Source organism: Melospiza georgiana, chromosome 9 (assembly GCF_028018845.1).
Source record: "Melospiza georgiana isolate bMelGeo1 chromosome 9, bMelGeo1.pri, whole genome shotgun sequence".
Lineage (NCBI taxonomy): Eukaryota > Metazoa > Chordata > Aves > Passeriformes > Passerellidae > Melospiza > Melospiza georgiana.
In genome coordinates, this window is record NC_080438.1 from 2,202,373 (window position 1) to 2,219,171 (window position 16,799).

The 16,799-nt window shown below is 46.4% G+C and overlaps 1 protein-coding gene across 1 annotated transcript in view; it reads right to left on the minus strand.

Moving 5' to 3' along the window:
* Positions 1-5,173: 5,173 nt before the first annotated feature.
* SUCO (SUN domain containing ossification factor) overlaps positions 5,174-16,799 on the minus strand; it is a 41,083-nt gene continuing 29,457 nt past the window's right edge. Inside the window, exons 16-24 of the mRNA XM_058030331.1 lie at positions 15,810-15,884; positions 15,206-15,302; positions 13,130-14,284; positions 11,433-11,520; positions 10,162-10,266; positions 9,152-9,306; positions 8,723-8,814; positions 7,573-7,628; positions 5,174-7,037 (exon numbers count right to left, since the gene is read on the minus strand). Of these exons, the coding sequence (XP_057886314.1) occupies positions 6,591-7,037; positions 7,573-7,628; positions 8,723-8,814; positions 9,152-9,306; positions 10,162-10,266; positions 11,433-11,520; positions 13,130-14,284; positions 15,206-15,302; positions 15,810-15,884 (2,270 nt within the window). The 3' untranslated portion in view covers positions 5,174-6,590. The remainder of the gene's footprint in view (positions 7,038-7,572; positions 7,629-8,722; positions 8,815-9,151; positions 9,307-10,161; positions 10,267-11,432; positions 11,521-13,129; positions 14,285-15,205; positions 15,303-15,809; positions 15,885-16,799) is intronic.

The window sequence follows — 16,799 nt, forward strand, 5'->3', positions numbered from 1 at the left end:
TCAGACGTGCTGACAAAGTCTGGCACCACCAGACTCTTTGAAGATACTCACCAGCCCTTTGCTCCAGCAGCAATCCACAGCACAGGTTTCAACAACCCAACCTGGCTCTCCCTCACACTGCAGGGTTTAAGAGACACAAAAGCAACAAAAATCCAACTCTGACGAGGTCAAGCTTGGTCAGTCCTGGCCTGGCTCAGTCCCCCTGTCTGTCCCAGAGCAGCCACCCCAGGACAGGTCCCCATCCCCTCCCACAGCCACTACAGAGAGGATAACACGGTGGCTTTGCCTGGAGAGGATCCACTTCCACATTTTTGACACTGTGTTAATGCCAACAGCTTGCTGAGGTGGGACTGGGGAGAGAGTAGCAGCTTCCCTTAAATGTCACAAGTGTTCTTACTCCACACCCACTGCTTCCCACTTTCACAAAGATGCTTTTTAAAGGGTGGCAGAGAGGGAGAGACAAGGGAACCAACTGAAGCCATCTCAGCTGCAAACCAAAGGTTGGGGCTATTTTACCATCAAAAAAGCTCAGTGCACAGCATGCTTCCAGGGACCTCACCCTCTGCTTTCCTGCCACCCCCTTCAAGTGCCACAAGATGTCAGGCACTGACTGGGAGATGGTGCCAGGCAGGGCTGTGTCTGCACAGCACACCAGGAGCACAGAGCCTGGGGCTGCAAGGGAACCCTGGAGATCCTCCAGTCCAAACAAGAGCAGGTAGTGGTGCCTGCAGGCCCTGTGTTCTGCTGGCTCCCTGTGCTCAAATGACACAGGATAGGAACAGGACTGCTGAAATCATGGCAGGACAATTTGCTGCAGGTGGGCACTGCAGCCAGGTGGATTTTGCTACAAGGCCTAGAACCAGAATTTACACAAGGCTGAGGCCTCCTAACAAGGACAGCTGGGCAGGAAAGGAGGGCATGAGAAGGAGAGAAGGGCTGTCAGATTTGCCTCCACCACCCTATTTCCCTTTTGAACAGTCTGCACACCCTGTTTCCAGCAGCCCTGTTATGTCATTTGATCAGGAAGGAATATTTTCCAATGGAAACATCTTCCACAGCCATCAGCAGAGAATTGTTCCCCTTTACCAAACAAAAAAAACTTTACACATGCTGCAAAAGAGGATTTGCTCAGAAGAACACTCTCCTTCCCCAGTTCACTCACAGAGAGGTGAGAGCTCTTATTAACAAGACAGATAATTATGTTAAAATTGATGGCAGAGAATCAGCCAAGAGTTTGTATCAGCAGGACTTAGGGACCTGTCTGAAACAACCCAAAGCAAGCAGGACTTGAACAATGATCCAGATCTAATACTTGACAGAAAACAAACCCTGAAACTCAAAACAAAAACTGAAGTGTGAACCTCTGTGTAGGAGAGGCTCTCACCGTGTTTTGGACAGAGTCTCTCTGGAAGCAATTAACAAATATTTCCTATTACACTAATGACTAGTGGAAATGTTAAAAAGCAGCTCTTGAAAGCCAACAGGGCTGCAGGAATTACACCCAAGAGCAAGTGAGAAAGCTGAGAATCATTCACATTCAAGAACACAATAAGGATTCAACATCATGAGCACAGGGAATTGAATCAGAATAAAACAAGGCAAGAAACAGAGGCTGCAGATCAAGCTCTTTGGGTAGAAAACAATGTGCTAGAAAGAAAACAAGTCTGAAGCTGAGAGGCTCCTCAGCTGGACATGAGCTTGCAGCAGGGAAAGCCCACAGGCTGCAGTGAGAGCTCACACACAGCTCTGGGCATGGATCCTACCCTGGAGATCCCCTGGAACCTGTGGGGCAGACAGGATCCATGGGGCACAGGGGATCTATAGGGCAGACATTCCTGGAACTCTCCACAAGGCTTTGCTCGACTCCAGAGAGGCTCTGGAAGAAGTTGGACAGACAGGAGGTTCAAATCTGTCTGTTCAAGAGCAGATTGGCAGGGAGGGATGGACAGTGTGTGGAAAACCTGTGAAGAGAGGGATGATTTCCAGCAGCAGAGAGCTCTTAAATCTCACAGAATAATAAAAAGCTCCCAAGGAGCCACTCGTGAGCCAAATCTGAAGGAGTTGGAACAAAAAAATGGATGAGTGAAGAGTGCTATGGATGCTTGTGAGAGCTGCCTCCTCAGAGGGGTGTGGAAGGCACCAGAACCCACCCAGCCTTTGCAGCTAGCACCAACATCACCAACATCTTCATGTTGTTTTCTCTATTACGTGTTTATTAACAGTTTGGTTTCTCACATTTCCTCCACAACTGCTCTCCTTGCTGGGAGCATTTGTTGCACATGTAAGCCATGGCAAGGACATTCAGATGTTCACACACAAAACCAGATTTTAAAGCCCACTTTTAACAGCCCTGGCCTGGCATTACAGTGCTTAACACATCTCTCTTCCATGGAGCAAGGTGCTCTGTCCTCTCCTTCCCCCTGATTCCAACAAAAAGCCAGCAGCCCCGGATTCAGCAGAAGAGAGAACCCAAGGAGCCAAAGCAGATGAGAAAAAGAGTAACTAAAACATTACTCTGCTGCTTTCATTTCTTTTGTGCCTGTGGTAAGGGCAGGGAAATGAGGTGGGGTGGCTGTGAGGTGAAGGGATCTATTCTGAGAACAGAGCAGCAGGGTCATTCCATGGTGCCACAGGACAAAACAGAACGAGGTGCTGGGGCCAGCTGACCAAGAGAACAGGCAGGTGTTGGGTTCCTGTCCCGCCAGAAGGGAGAACAGGATATTCCCAAGGGTCTCATTCCCAAGGGTCTCATTTCCAAGCCCTTCTGCAGGGTCTGTGCCCTGCCCCAGCCTCTGGGCACAAAGGCAGCCCCAGCCCTGGCTCTGCAGGCCAGGGATGCCTGCTCAGTGCTTGGCAGTTTAATTTCTTCTTGGGAGCAGCCAGTCTCAGCCCACTCAAGGCAAACAAACTATAACTGTGCCATCACAACTCACAGAAGCTTCAGGAGCTGCTGCTTTCAGTTATTTTTCTGGGAAAAGAGAAACAGCAGCCAGGGACTGCTGTTTGCTGCGAGCTCACCGAGGGCACCACAGCTGGACGAGGCTCCAACCACATCTGACAGGGCAGAAAAACAGGGCAGAAGAACAGGCCCCGAGGTGGCAAACGCCTCCTTTGCATCTCTAGGTGCACCAGGGGCAGAGCTCAGCTCCTCTGCATTGCCTCCCAAGAGCTGCCTTGAGCTCCTGTGACTCACTGGAAAGCAGCACAGCCAGGGCCAGCTGTGGCAGGGTCAGACAGCAGCGAGGCAGCAGCAGCTCCTTGGAAGCTTCTTCCAAATCCATCCTGCTTCAATCAGAGAAGGGCAAAGGGACTTGCAGCACTTTGACCTGTGGGGCTGTCACCAAGGCCAGCAGCAGCTGCAGAGGGACACTCAGGGTTTCCAGGAGATGAGACAGCCCACAGCACTCCGTGGGCAGGGCTCTCCACTTCTCTGTTCCAAAGAAGTGGAACATGTTTGTGCCTCATCAGGCAAAACCTGCTAAGCTGTTCCACCTCCTGCTCTCACTGGGCAAAAGCAGAAGCCACACACCACCTCAGAGCTGAGTTTTCTGCTTACATCACCACACAGCTGGTAGAGCGTGCAGCTTTATAAAAGCCTGATTTCCACTGATAGTTAACGTATAGAACCTCAACACCTTGGCAAACACAGCATGCACTTACACAAGGTGTGCTTGCACCCATCCACCCTCACATGGAAACCTTCACATTAAAGATTTTTTTGACCCTGGGCTCAGGACCTGTCCAGAGACTGAGGGACACCATCCTTACACCAACAGCTGTCCTACCTGAGCTTGCAATACCATGAGACTGTCACACAGGAATTTGAGATGTAAAAACTCTCTTCATTAGAAACCATTATCATAAAGTCTATAACCAATTTAAGAGACTTGATTCCAAAGAGCCAAATTTTGAAAGCTACATTGCATGACGTTAATAAAATTGAAAGTAAAAAATTACTCAAGAGCCCACATGAAAGGAAAACATTAGGCAATAATAACTTGATGGTAAGAGAATTATTTTTTTTAGCAGTGGTTACAGATAACTAACAGCAGGGTGTCAGCAGCAGGTGGAAGCTGTGGTTCAGTCTCCAGTCTCTTAGCAGAACACACTCTGAAGTCTGCAAAACCATAACTGGCCCTGTAGGTTCCTTCAGATGCTTTATTCCCATGGCACACTTCCCATGTGCTTGTGACAGGACAGGCTTTAGCACTGATATTTTTCCACAAATGCATCAACTCCTCAGACCTAAGTCAGGCCCAGTATTAGGGGAGCAGATTAGAACACATTTGGTTTTACATCTGCAATTGTTAACTTGGAAATCTGAACGTGTGCTTGGGATTTCAACATGCAGCCTCATTTATCAGCACAGGACAGAGCTGGGAGTCATTTGGTTCATAGCCAGTGTCTGTTTTCAGAATTCAGTCACATCCAGCTTCAGGTGATTCTTCTGGAAAACTCAGTGGCTGCCTGGGCAATAAAGGTACACGTGCTTCTAACAAGTGACATAAGAGGAAGGAGTAAATAAAAGGAACCCACACTTCCCCCCACAAACCACCCAGCACTCTCCTCTCTCAGCAAACTCCACACTCAGTTGTATTTTTAAATCATAGTTCTGTGATGAAGCAGAGTCCTGAGACACACACTCCAGTGGAAACTCAGTGCTGGGGAGGTCTCTGTGAACTTGGCATTTGGCTGCCCAAGTCCTGCTGGGCTTGGCAGAAATAAGTCAGAGGGGGAGCAACCACTAAGGGGCAAACTTCAAGCTGAAAACTCTGGTTTGAGACAATAACTCTAACTTTCCTTTCAGGGCCTTTTGTACCATCCTTCACAAGCCTTAGCTCTGAGCAGCAAGAGGTCATTTCATGCAGTTCTTCTCACAGAAAGCCACCACGGGCAGGGATCCCCCAGGGCAAGGTGTGAAACCTCTCCAGCAGGTTCACAGGGCCACAATTCCTGACCCTTCAGACAAAGCACTACTCAGCCCTCAGAATCCTCCCCCCTACACTTTTCTTTATTGAAACAGAAAAAACACATCTAGGCTGACAAGTTTATGAACTCCTTACTACAGCCCAAAGGATCCCATGTCGTAGCCCTGGACTGAAATTTTAAGACCAGTCCTTCTCTAAGAATGTAAGCCACAAGTCTCATTCTCAAAGGAAAAAATGCCAGCAAATGAAAGACAAAGTGTTCAGATTTATTTGGAAATTCACAGTTTCTAATGGCACTACAGCTCTGTAGTTACATACTCTTGCTCCACAACATTGGATGCTGCACTCTGGTGGTATGAATTTTCTTCATCCAGGTTTGACATCCTTCTGAATTCATGTTCAACACGTCTGGTTCATGTGCTCTGACTGGCTAATTGTGCAGATCACTCTGAAAGTACATCACTTTAAAGTACTCATAAACTAACAAGAAAGCAGCAAAAAAACAAAGGCTTTAAATAAGTCACATTACATACAATACCTAGGAAAGGCATCAGATCTGTTAAAAAGGGTACCACTAAAAGTGCTCAATAAATTAACTTATTTTGTACAACGTGAACCTGTAACACCTGTCAAAAGGAAAAACCTTTTGTTCCACTCACTCAGAACCACACTCGACAGCTCAGCAAGCACACATCCTATAGTATCCAAGTACACAGTCACAGTCAAAATAAAAAACACTTGAGTATGAAACACCAGCCATACCAACACTGCACATTTGTTAGCCAATACAAAAGCAAACGTTATGAAACACCTGCTGTGAGCCAGCCCCAAGGCTCAGACTGCAGACAGAATGCACCCTCACATTCCTCAGCACAACAGCAGTGAGCATTCCTCATCCACCTCCTCCAGAGAGCTGCAGCAGGCCATTCAGGTGACAAATGCATTCCTCAGCCTCCATCACCAGCAGGAAATCCTCAAGAGCCACCGTCACTGATTCTGCACATCAGAGTAAGCTCCGATTGTGACTGAAGGTGCAAGTAAACACAACTGCCATCTCTGGTGAGAGATTTTCCTCAACAGAGTTTGCAAAACAAGAATCTAGTCAGGCAAGTCCATCTCTTGGTATTTTTACAGTATCCAGTCCACATTACTGAGTCCAGCTGAAGGCCAACATGTCCCTTTACAGCACTGTAGTGTTGCATCTTCAAAAAAAGCTAGAGAAATTACAAAATAAATCAAATGACAAACAATTGTATCTCCCCTCTTCCAGTGGCATTATAAATAGACAAAAGGCACATAAATATGGGAAGGTGCAAGAAATAGGAACAAAGCTAAAGGAAGAGGATTAGGCTTTTATCCCTATTCCACCCAACAAACTGGGTTTCAAAAAATTTCTGCCCCAGGAACTGTGAAAAAAAACCTTTATAAAATGAACCCTGCCCTCCCTCCCCCCACGCTGTTCTCATAGGAAATTATCAGCCTTGTAAAGCTGCAGCTTATAGCCAAGATTGACACAATCCCATCTATTTAAAAAGGCAGAAACCAAATTTCTGAATCCTTTCCAATGAGTCGAGCTCTTCGTCTCCCACTATCCTCCCCCAGGATACCACGGACTGTTCTCAAACGAACAAACACTCTCCTGTTTGAGAAGCTCAGCTAGGTCTAGATGTGTCCAGAGACTGTCGTGACACCGAGTGTTCCCACTGTTATATCTTTGTTTCCTTTGATTATGTCATGCAGGCTTGGCATCGACCCCGACTTAGTCTGTATCAGAGTTTTTATGAGCTTCCCTTGGTCTGAAACTTTCGACCGCCTCCTCTTGACAGCTCTCTTCTCAGTCTTTGTCTTTTGGGTCTGCCCATTGCACAGGCTGGTGCAGGCTGAGATGCCACAGAAATAGGACTCGTCCGACTGCGACGACGTCTCGGAGCTCCCTTCCGAGGGAGGGCCCTTGTAGGAAGAGTGATAAACCTCCCCAATGTTAGAGAAGTCCCTCTGGTTCGTGAAGGGCTTCCTTCCTTTGATCTCCCCGTTGGCTATGGGCTGCAGGGGCTCTGTTGTTGGCTTAATAGTCTCTGGTTTTTCGCTTTTGTACTTGCAACGCTTTTTCTGAAACCGCAAGCGGAAAAAAAAAAATTAATGGTGAGGTTCTGGGAGGCAAGCAGAGCATGCAAGGCAAGCCTAGGAACCAGCAGGGAGAGCAGCTGAGACAGGCAGCACCTGCCAGCACAAACGCCTCAGCCCCAGAGTCACTGTGATGTTTTATGAAAATCCTTACGTTAGGATTTTCTGCTGAAATGTCTCAGTTATTGTTCACATTTATTTTCTATCTGATGGCTGTGGAACGTGGTCAGGAGATGGTTTACCAACAAGTGCATCTATGACTGGTCTCATGTGAATTGTTTTTACTTAATGACCAAAGACAGCCAGCTGTGTCAAGGCTGTGAGCAGTCACAAGCTTTTGTTATCATTCTATTCTATTCTTGTCCAGCCTTCTGTCTGTATCATCTCTCTATTCTGTAGTGCACCATTTTTAATATATCATAAAATAATAAATCAGCCTTCTGAAACATGGAGTCAAGATTCTCATGTCTTCCCTAATTCCACACCCCAGCAGCTCCCTCCCCACAGGGTGAGACTGTACCTTCTTCTCTGGGGAAAACTTCAGGGGCTCCACAATGTACAGATCCTCTGGATCCACTGCAGGAGAGAACAGACACTCAGCACTGCTGACTCTGCCAGCTCTAGAGCAACACAGTCCCAGCTAAACACAGCATGACAAAATATTCCCCTGAGCAGGCACATTCCCTTTGTAAGTTGAGGGGCCACAACACAAGCACTGTAAGTAAAGTCAGCACACAGAGAAATCCCCCTGTGCTGTCATGGCAGCTCTCGGTGACACACACCTGAGAAGCCCTGGCCTTCTCACAGTTTTGGCCATGGGAGAGGTGCAAAGAACATCCTTTGGGGGAAAGGAGGAGTCAGAGTGCTGCAATCTAGGCAAACAAACTGCTCCCAGTGTAAGAGTGTGCCATGTGCAGCCCGACACACTCAGAACACCAACAAGGCAGATGTTCACACTGACCTGAGACCAGCAGGGAGAATTTGGGACAAGTGTGGTTTTGAAAAAAAAAAAAAATAGTCTAGACCTTAGTGTTCATGGCATCACACTGCCAGCTCCAGAGTTTTACTGGAGTTTCATTCACAGAACAAACCTGTGAGGCCAGTTTGCTGCACCCAGAAGAGCTGTGTCAGCAGCACACTTGCTAGTTACTATCATGTGCAACACTTGCTTTTGCATGGCACTCATGGCCTAAGAAATCAAAAGTCAGCTGTCCCAAATCTACCATGAATACTGCAAAGATTCAGATCATTCCTCGTACCCAAGCCAAGATAAATGGTCTAAGTTTTCTTCCTGAAGCTGCTAAATTTGAATCCTAAATACCTGCCAAGTTTCAAACATAGGCTATCAGGACTTCAGGAAAGTAGGACACTCAGACTTCCCACGTCTGGCATTTCCAAGGGAAAAGAAAAGCTACTTTCTGCAAGCTTCACAGCTTTGCAGACCTGAGTGCCTGCACTGATTGCTCCTAACCCTAAAAACCATCTGCAGGGCAAAATAGATCTGTAGCAAAAACTGCATGTAAGGTTTTAGCATAATTCAGCAGAGTTCTGTGAGTATCTGGTACCTTGTTCACAAACCACCTTATGTGACAGAACACATACATGAACACACACACACTGTGCAGCACTCAGAGCAACAGCACAGACCAGGGGTATGATATGAATAATACCTTCTTTACCAGCTAGCTGAAAAGACTGGGATCTGACCAGTGGAAGGGAAGTTCTTCTTTTCAAATTCATATCATCATAGGAGGAGAAACACCTAGGAAATTCCAGAAAGCTTTTTTAACACATTTTTCTCAGTACATTTCTTCATTAAAATAATTCTTGGCAGAAAGAACTGTCTGCTGAAGTGCCCAACAAAGCCTGGCTATCAGACACACTGCTGTGTTTGCTACAAGTTATCAAAGCATGTTTTTCAAGTACAGGAGCCCCAAAATGCTCCTAGGAGAGTGTTATCATAGAGAGCCCTTTGCTATCAATTCTGAGTGTGCAGGAAGAAAACTCAGAATTAAAGCAGATGTGCCAGTACCAGCAGACTTAGAAAACATTAAAAAAAAGCTGCAAGAACAATGAAGTTTCAAATATAAATACATTACCTTTTGGGGCTAGGGTAGTGATTGCTTTTGGGAATTTTTGAGAGGTAATCTTCACAGAACTGAGAAGGGCTCCTGCAGCGCTGCACAAAAAGCACCAAGCCCAGGATGAGGCAGAGAACCAGAGAAATCACCAGGTAAGTCTGGCGGTCAGAAACCTGCAGGGATTGGACACAACAGCTCCATGACATTGCCATTCTTATGTTCTAAAAGACAAAAGCTATGTTCTCAACTCACTTTTCTTTAGTTTCACTAAACACCTGTTCACGTTTCAGTAATTTTTCACAGGTTTGATGCAGTCTGTTGGCTGTGCAGCATTCAGGAGTGAAGGCTGATAACAGGACAAGATTCCCCTGCCTCCAATATCAGCACAACTACAGAAGCTGCCATCCCCTGCAAAGAGCATCCCAACCTCCCTGAAAGCAATACACTTCTCAGAAAGTAACTTTTCTGGTTCACAGCTGACATGGATGCAACACTATGACAAATCTAAACTGTACTTTTTATCAGCTGACACTGCAGTACTTCACAAAATACCAAGATAATCACTTGATTCAATGTGATTTCACTGACCACAGCACTCAAACAGGAGCTCAGCCAGCCAGGCATTAAAGGAGAAGCCTCACCAAGTGTTACCTCAAAGAAGGTTTTGGCAATACCCACAAAATATAAAAGATCATGTTTATGGCACTGCTTGAAATGTCAGGCAGGCAGAACATAAACATTGGAGAGAAAATGTTCCTAACATTGTTGCCAAGATTTCCCTAATCTCTGAAGATGACAACAGCCAGCAGGGATGGAAGAAGGGTGCCTTGGCTCAGACTACAGTCATGGGGCATGGGGGGCTGCAGTAACTATGACCAAAACACCTCATGTTACTCTAATTTGCAGCTAGAAGTTTCAGAGAGAGTAGGCTGAAACAAACACAGCAAACAATTTCAAACTCCATTTGAAGACTGGTCTCTCCAAACAGAGATGTGCTGATGCATCCATGTCCTCTGGACTGTGATTACCTCACGTTTCAGCTCTGCCACGGCGGCTGACAGATTGGAGGCCAGCTGGGTCATGTTGGTGAGCTGTGCTTGCAGCAGCTGGATTGCCTCTGTCTGACGCTGGTCCTGTGGAGAACAGAGTCATGGGCACGCTGTCAGTGGCCAGGTTCCACTGTCACCTGCCCTCATGGCCACAGCATTGGTGTTCAGTCTGTCTGACACAGCAAGGCACTCAGCACAGCCTACCCAGCACTGCTCCCACCACAGTGCTCACATAACACCTGTCTGTCAACACTTCCTAACACCATGCCAAGAGCATCCCATCAGAGACACTTGTGCTGTCCTCACCACGGGCACAGAGAGCAGGCAGCTCCACACAGTCACTGCCAGGAGGCCACAGGACACACACACAGCTGCCAGGCACAGCTCCAGCCCAAGGCTGGAGCCCACACCAGCCAGGAATGGCTCCTTCCCAGCTAACAGCTGCTGCCTGCAAGAGCCCTAACAGGACTCAATCCTATGAGAAATTAGGGAACAGACTAACCTCAGAGTGACCAGCAGTGATACTCTTCCAAAAAACACCAAACCCAACCCAGAAAAGGCAAGACATGCAAGCTGCCATTTCCATCACTGTTCATGGATGAATAAACTCCAGGCTGGGGCTGCACTTCAGAAGCTTTCAGACAGTTTGTGATCAAGTCTGCCATGCCATGTGCTTTGGTGAATGTCAGCACAGCAGTTTCTGCTCCATTTCACAGCTGCCCAGGAAAGCCAAGATGGCAGAGCAGGGAAAATTCACATTTTAAAGAATTAAGTAAAGTTTTTGATACGGATTAGATTTAGCCTAAGCCATTACTGTACCCCTCTGTCTTTCCATAGGCTCAGTCTCTTCAGCAGCAGGGAAATTGTCTATCAATACTTTAAATCAGATATAAAAAATGAACCAAATTTTAAAAATTGTTTTGAGTGCAGTTACAACCAAGAAACAAGGGTTGGAACTGACCTGGGTAACTTTTTCATTGACAAAGACACTGAAGAGTTGTAGCCATTACCAGCTGACAACTGATCTTTTCTTCAGGTACAAAATCAGAAAACAGAGCTGAAAATGGCTTTATTCTGAAACAACTGAGAACATGTCTAAAAATCTTATAAAGGAGAAAAACAGGGAAGCATGGAATGGATGCTCTTAAAAGGCTCAGGTGAAAGAAGATTTCTGTACCTCTGTGCAACTCTTCATTAAAAGCAAGCCCTTCTAACTAGGAAAACACCTCAGTACTCCAAACAAATCATACCTGCTCTTCTGCTATTCTTGAGGTGTTCTGAAGTTTTATTATTGTTTTATTGAAAGCCTTCTGCATTTCTTCCATTTGTTTTCGGTACCTAAAACAAAAGGTGTTTAAGGCTGAAATATTAGTGCACAAAACTCCTCAGCTTGGACTTGTCTTTAAGTCTAAAACATGATTATGCCAGTAAAAACCTTCTCTTTGCCTAAAGAGCTTTATTTAAACATCAAGTGGTACCTGCTTTTAAGTTTCACAAATAAAAACAGATGTCCCTTTTGTTTTGTTTTTTTCCCCCAAGGTTATGGTCCAATCTATTTCAATACCTTCAAGCTCAGTGCCAATTTACAGAATTCACTCTGCACAATAATTATAACTGTGAGTCCCTTCCTTGGAACCAATTCTGAAATGGGTACATCTCCCCACTCTCCAGTAGCTAAGGAACATCACAGATAAACACCAATACACAGAGACATCCTTCACAGGAAACTCCTGGTTCCCTCTCCACAGCCACTTATTCAACTAGAGTTACTACAGATAACAGGGTAGTTTAAGTGGAAATAATTTAATAAAAAAGGCATTGTAGGTGTGTGACATTTAGTTCAACAGTAACAGAAGGATGTGCCCTTTTGTGGACAGAATTATGGACAGGATTAGTGCCTACATCCTGACAACACTTCATCTTCTAAAAAACCCACAGCAATCCTCCTCAAAATAAAACAAACAGGATTTTATCTGAAGCACCAAGAGGGAAGAAGCCCTGATTCACACAGGATAACTCCAACAGCCACCTAGGCTCAAGTCCTCTCCTCACCTTTCCATAAAGCTTTAAGCTGTGATTTGCTGCTGTATTGCACTAGGTGGTTTCTTTAGTTACTGTTTTACACTGGGTGTTATTTGGCACTGAACAGTTCACACATTTTGTTCCACACACACCCTCTCCCCTAAGCCCCAGTGGAGGTGGTCTTGTCCTGGGTCTGTCCCTCCCATCACATCTATCCCATTATTGCCTCTGGCCCCTCTCCTCTGTCCCTAAAATCTCCTGGGAGGAGACCCTCGGGTCTCTTTGGTCTCTTTCCCCCCAGGGACAGAGGCTCCTATCTAGGACTAAAGTGGGGCTCTGGTCCTGAGAGGAAAGAGCTCCTTGAGTCTTTTACTTTTGTCCTTGTAAGGCTGTGAGGGGCTGAGGATCCTTGAGTCTTTTACTTTTGTCCTTGTAAGGCTGTGAGGGGCTGTGAGGGTCCAAAGCTGGCTGGATCAGACTCGAAGAGCCCTGAGAGCTCAGCCCTCACAATGCACCCTGTGCCCAAACTGCCCTGGTACCTCACAGCCTGGATCCTCCCAGCCCTTACAATGTGCCCTGTACCCAAGGTGCCCTGTACCTCACAGCCTGGATCCTCCCAGCCCTCACAATGTACCCTGTGCCCAAACTGCCCTGGTACCTCACAGCCTGGATCCTCCCAGCCCTTACAATGTGCCCTGTGCCCAAACTGGCCTGGTACCTCACAGCCTGGATCCTCCCAGACCTCACAATGTACCCTGTGCCCAAACTGCCCTGGTGCCTCACAGCCTGGATCCTCCCAGCCCTTACAATGTACCCTGTGCCCAAACTGCCCTGTACCTCACAGCCTGGATCCTCCCAGCCCTCACAATGTACCCCCTGCCCAAGCCCCCCTGTCCCTCACAGCCTGGATCCTCCCAGCCCTCACCTCTGACTGAGCTCCTCCAGGTAGCGGCTGCTGAGGGACATGTTGACCTCCAGGGCCTTGATGCGGTTGTTGAGGCGCATGAAGACGGATTCTTTCTGGTTGGATCCATGAACCAGGTTGCCGTTGGTGTAGCCCAGCTCTGTGGAGTTCTGCAGCTCAGCATAGAAATCTGTGGCTGTTCTCTGGGGCCCCCCTGAGACCGGGAGTGCCAGCAGAGCCTCCTCGGCCGCCTGCTCGTCCTCCTTTGTCTCAGCAGGCACGGGAGGCTCAGCAGGAGGCACAGCAGGTTTCTGCACTTCTGGGGTGCTCTCCTTCCCTTCCACAGCATCACTGGCTACCACATCCACTGTGCTTTCAGGCTGCACAAGAGTCTCTGTAGGCTTTGGAATCACAGGGGTAGCAACAGGCTCTCTTGTGCTCATCTCCTTTACCTCAATGGCCACAGTGGGCTCGGGGCTTTCTTCCACAGCTGAGCTCTCAGCCTTTTCCATTTCAGTGCTGAGCTCTGGGACATCCACCTGGGGAGTCACCCTTGGTGCCACCTGGCCTGAGTCTTCTTTAGGAGGCTCCAGCACCGTGTCTGTTGTGGGGGATGGCTTCACTTCAGAAGTAACTTCCAGCAGGAGGGACTGGGAGACAGTTTGAGGATGGCTTGGCTCCAGCTCAATGGTCTCTGTGGTCTCATTGCTGATCTCCTCATGGACTGCACTGAAGTCAACTCCAACAGCAGACCCAGGAGGTTTCTCAGCTTTGCTGTCCACCTGCTCAGGCAGAGGCTGCTGTGCTGCTGTGTGGGCAGACTCAGGCAGAGCTGGCTGTGGCTGCTGCACACCCACAGGGTCAGGAGGCCTGTCCTCCCCTCCAGGCTCGCTGTGCTGCCGCTGCATGGCTGCTGCCACCGAGCAGCACCTCAGCAGGTACTCGGAGAGGGTGGAGATGCAGCACACTGCTGCCATGTCACTGCAGTACCTCTCTGTCTCCAGCTCAAACCACGCTGCTGCCTCCTCCTCCTGCTCATCACTGGACAGCAAAGTTACTGTGGACTGGCTTGTATCTTCCTCATACTCCTGCACTAGCTGAACAATTGGGCTTTCTTTAGTCAAATCCACTATTATTTGCTCTTTCTCTAGCTGTGGAATATCTGTAGTAACAAGTCTGCAACAGAGTTAAAAAGACAAGGTGTTAATTCAACACTTTTACATCTCTGCTCTAGAAGGATGTGAAAATAAGTCTTTTAGAAAACTAGCAAGGCTTAGTCTGGTGACCAAAGGCCAGTTTTGGAACAGAAATTCTGCAAGGTAATATTTTCTCTGGTGATTTTCAGTCCCAATAGGCAAACAAATTATTTCAAATCCTGCCTCTTAAGCAGCAAGCCTTCTCAATTAGATATTGCCTCTTCCCTCACCCCTGAAAAAAGTCACCAGTTCAAATCCTCTTTTTTCCACAGCAAGCATCTTACTCTGCTGATGCAATCCTCAATGCAAGAATCACAACATGCCCCCTGACCTTCCTGAGTCTTCACAGCAAGTGATAGAAAACTGCAAAGCCACTAAGAACAGCACAAGTCATGTCTTAATATTTAAGAGGCAAGGTCTTGGCCTTAAGCAGCTTAATTATCAGCAATGTAATTACTGAAAAACAACAGACTCTCTACAGAACTTCTCAAGCTCACTCTGGACAATTGCTTACAGGTTTCATTAAGGGAAGTCTACCCAAGTACAAGCTTCCAAACCAGAAGTTTGTCACTACAAGTTAACTGAATTGTATGCAAATACAATTTACATTCCTAATCAGTCTCCCTTGCAGGAGACCATAAAACCTGCACCAATATAAAACCAGCTTCTGTGTCAAAACAAAACACACCCTAATGGAAATAGCTATAATAGACAGCAACAAAAACACTAAATGTCTCTGGTTAGTGCCATTATCACATTACAGATTTCACCAAATACTTATTTTGTCCCTTGTTTAAGTCTGCATGCCATACCTGAGCATCCTACCACCAAGCATTGCAGACTGGCCCATGTTTGTCTCTGCTGGGAGCACATTACAAACACCCCAAGAGCAATCACTTACTCTGGTGAGGGAACAGGTGTTGGCTCAGGCAGTCTTGGTGCAGCTGTTGAAGTTGCAGGGGTGGCAGTGACATTTTCAGACACACTTTTGTTCCCAGCTGCGGGAAGGAGGAAAATGTCAATGTGGAAACTCAAGAACCATCTTTGTTTTCAACAAATTCTGAGGTCTGGGTTTATTATTGGTGGGTTTTTTTATGATTAACTGTGCTACCAAATTAACTGCAGAAGTCACCCAAAGTTATCTGAATGAAATGCTACTGACAGTTTTTGAGTATGGTGTTGTGGACAGTCCCAAAATACTTCAGAGAAAGAAGCAGCAAGTTAGGACTTTACAACTCCAGCTGGGTAACACAGAGAGTAAAGATCTCCAATAAAGCTGAAAAAGCACATGTGTCATCTTTGTATGGGTTTTCTTCTCAGCAAATTCAACATCTTTGTTCCACTTTTCACAGCCACTAGGTTCTATGACACTAATCAGATGTGTCACAAAAGGTGAAAAAAGTCATTTAAATCATCACAGAACATCCAACTCCTCACCAAAAAAAAAAACTTAACAAAGAAATACAAACTTTCCACAATGCTTTTCATCTGAAAAACTACAGTACCTTCAGTTTCAGATGACTCCTCAGTTTTGGCTCCAAGCATATTGGCAGCAATGTTCACCATACTCAGGATAGCATCTAAAAGAGACAACAACTCCTCAACAAGGGCACTCTCAGCAGCACAAGAAATTTGCTATTTTACAATACTTGCTTGAAATGAATCACAGTGTAAGGACATAATATCTGGTCATTCCATTACACTGGAGGCAGCTGTTTCTTTTAAAGGTAAATGTGTAAGTTATAAACCTGTATTTGGAAACCTGCACCATAACACCCACAGATCTGGCTTACACATATATTTATTTTAAGGAGCTGTTAAGTAGGACAGTTCCTCTCCCCTCTGAATTCACAGAAGTAAATTCCAAGAGGTGCTGCTCTACATCAGCACAGGAATTAAATACAACTCCTCTTTGGCTTGATATTGACAACAAATATAATGGCCAGGATTATTTAGAAGCTGAGGAACAGGTAAAGAGCACTATATTGTAAAATCACACAAGCTGGGTGGATTTTGCCCATTTCTCCCCCACCCACCAACATATGGCAGCGTGTGTCCCATGGCCAAGGTCCTCATGTTAGAGAGGCATTTTAGCAGCAATGACAAATTCCTTGGGCTCCAGGAAGTTCTGTTCAAAACTTTGGTTCTGCCTTTCCTCCAGGAAAGGAAGCTGCAGAAGCTGCTGCCAGAAGCTGCATTCCTGATTTATGTTAATTTATCTGGGTTTGTGTAATGAGAAAAGTCACAATAGTCAAAAGATGCTGAACTTCAGCTGTGGATGGTATCTTAGCAAAATGAGAAAATGAGGGAGAATACAGAGTTTGTATAGATGCTTTACAATGTGGGAGAATGGCAGGACAGAAAACAAAACTGCAGAATGCTTCTTGTGAGATTAAATGTCTGAGAACCCTCCACCTCCTCCTCAGAGGACCCTCCTTCTCACTCTACATTTAAGATGCACATTTGTCTACATGCATATAAAAAAACCCCACCAA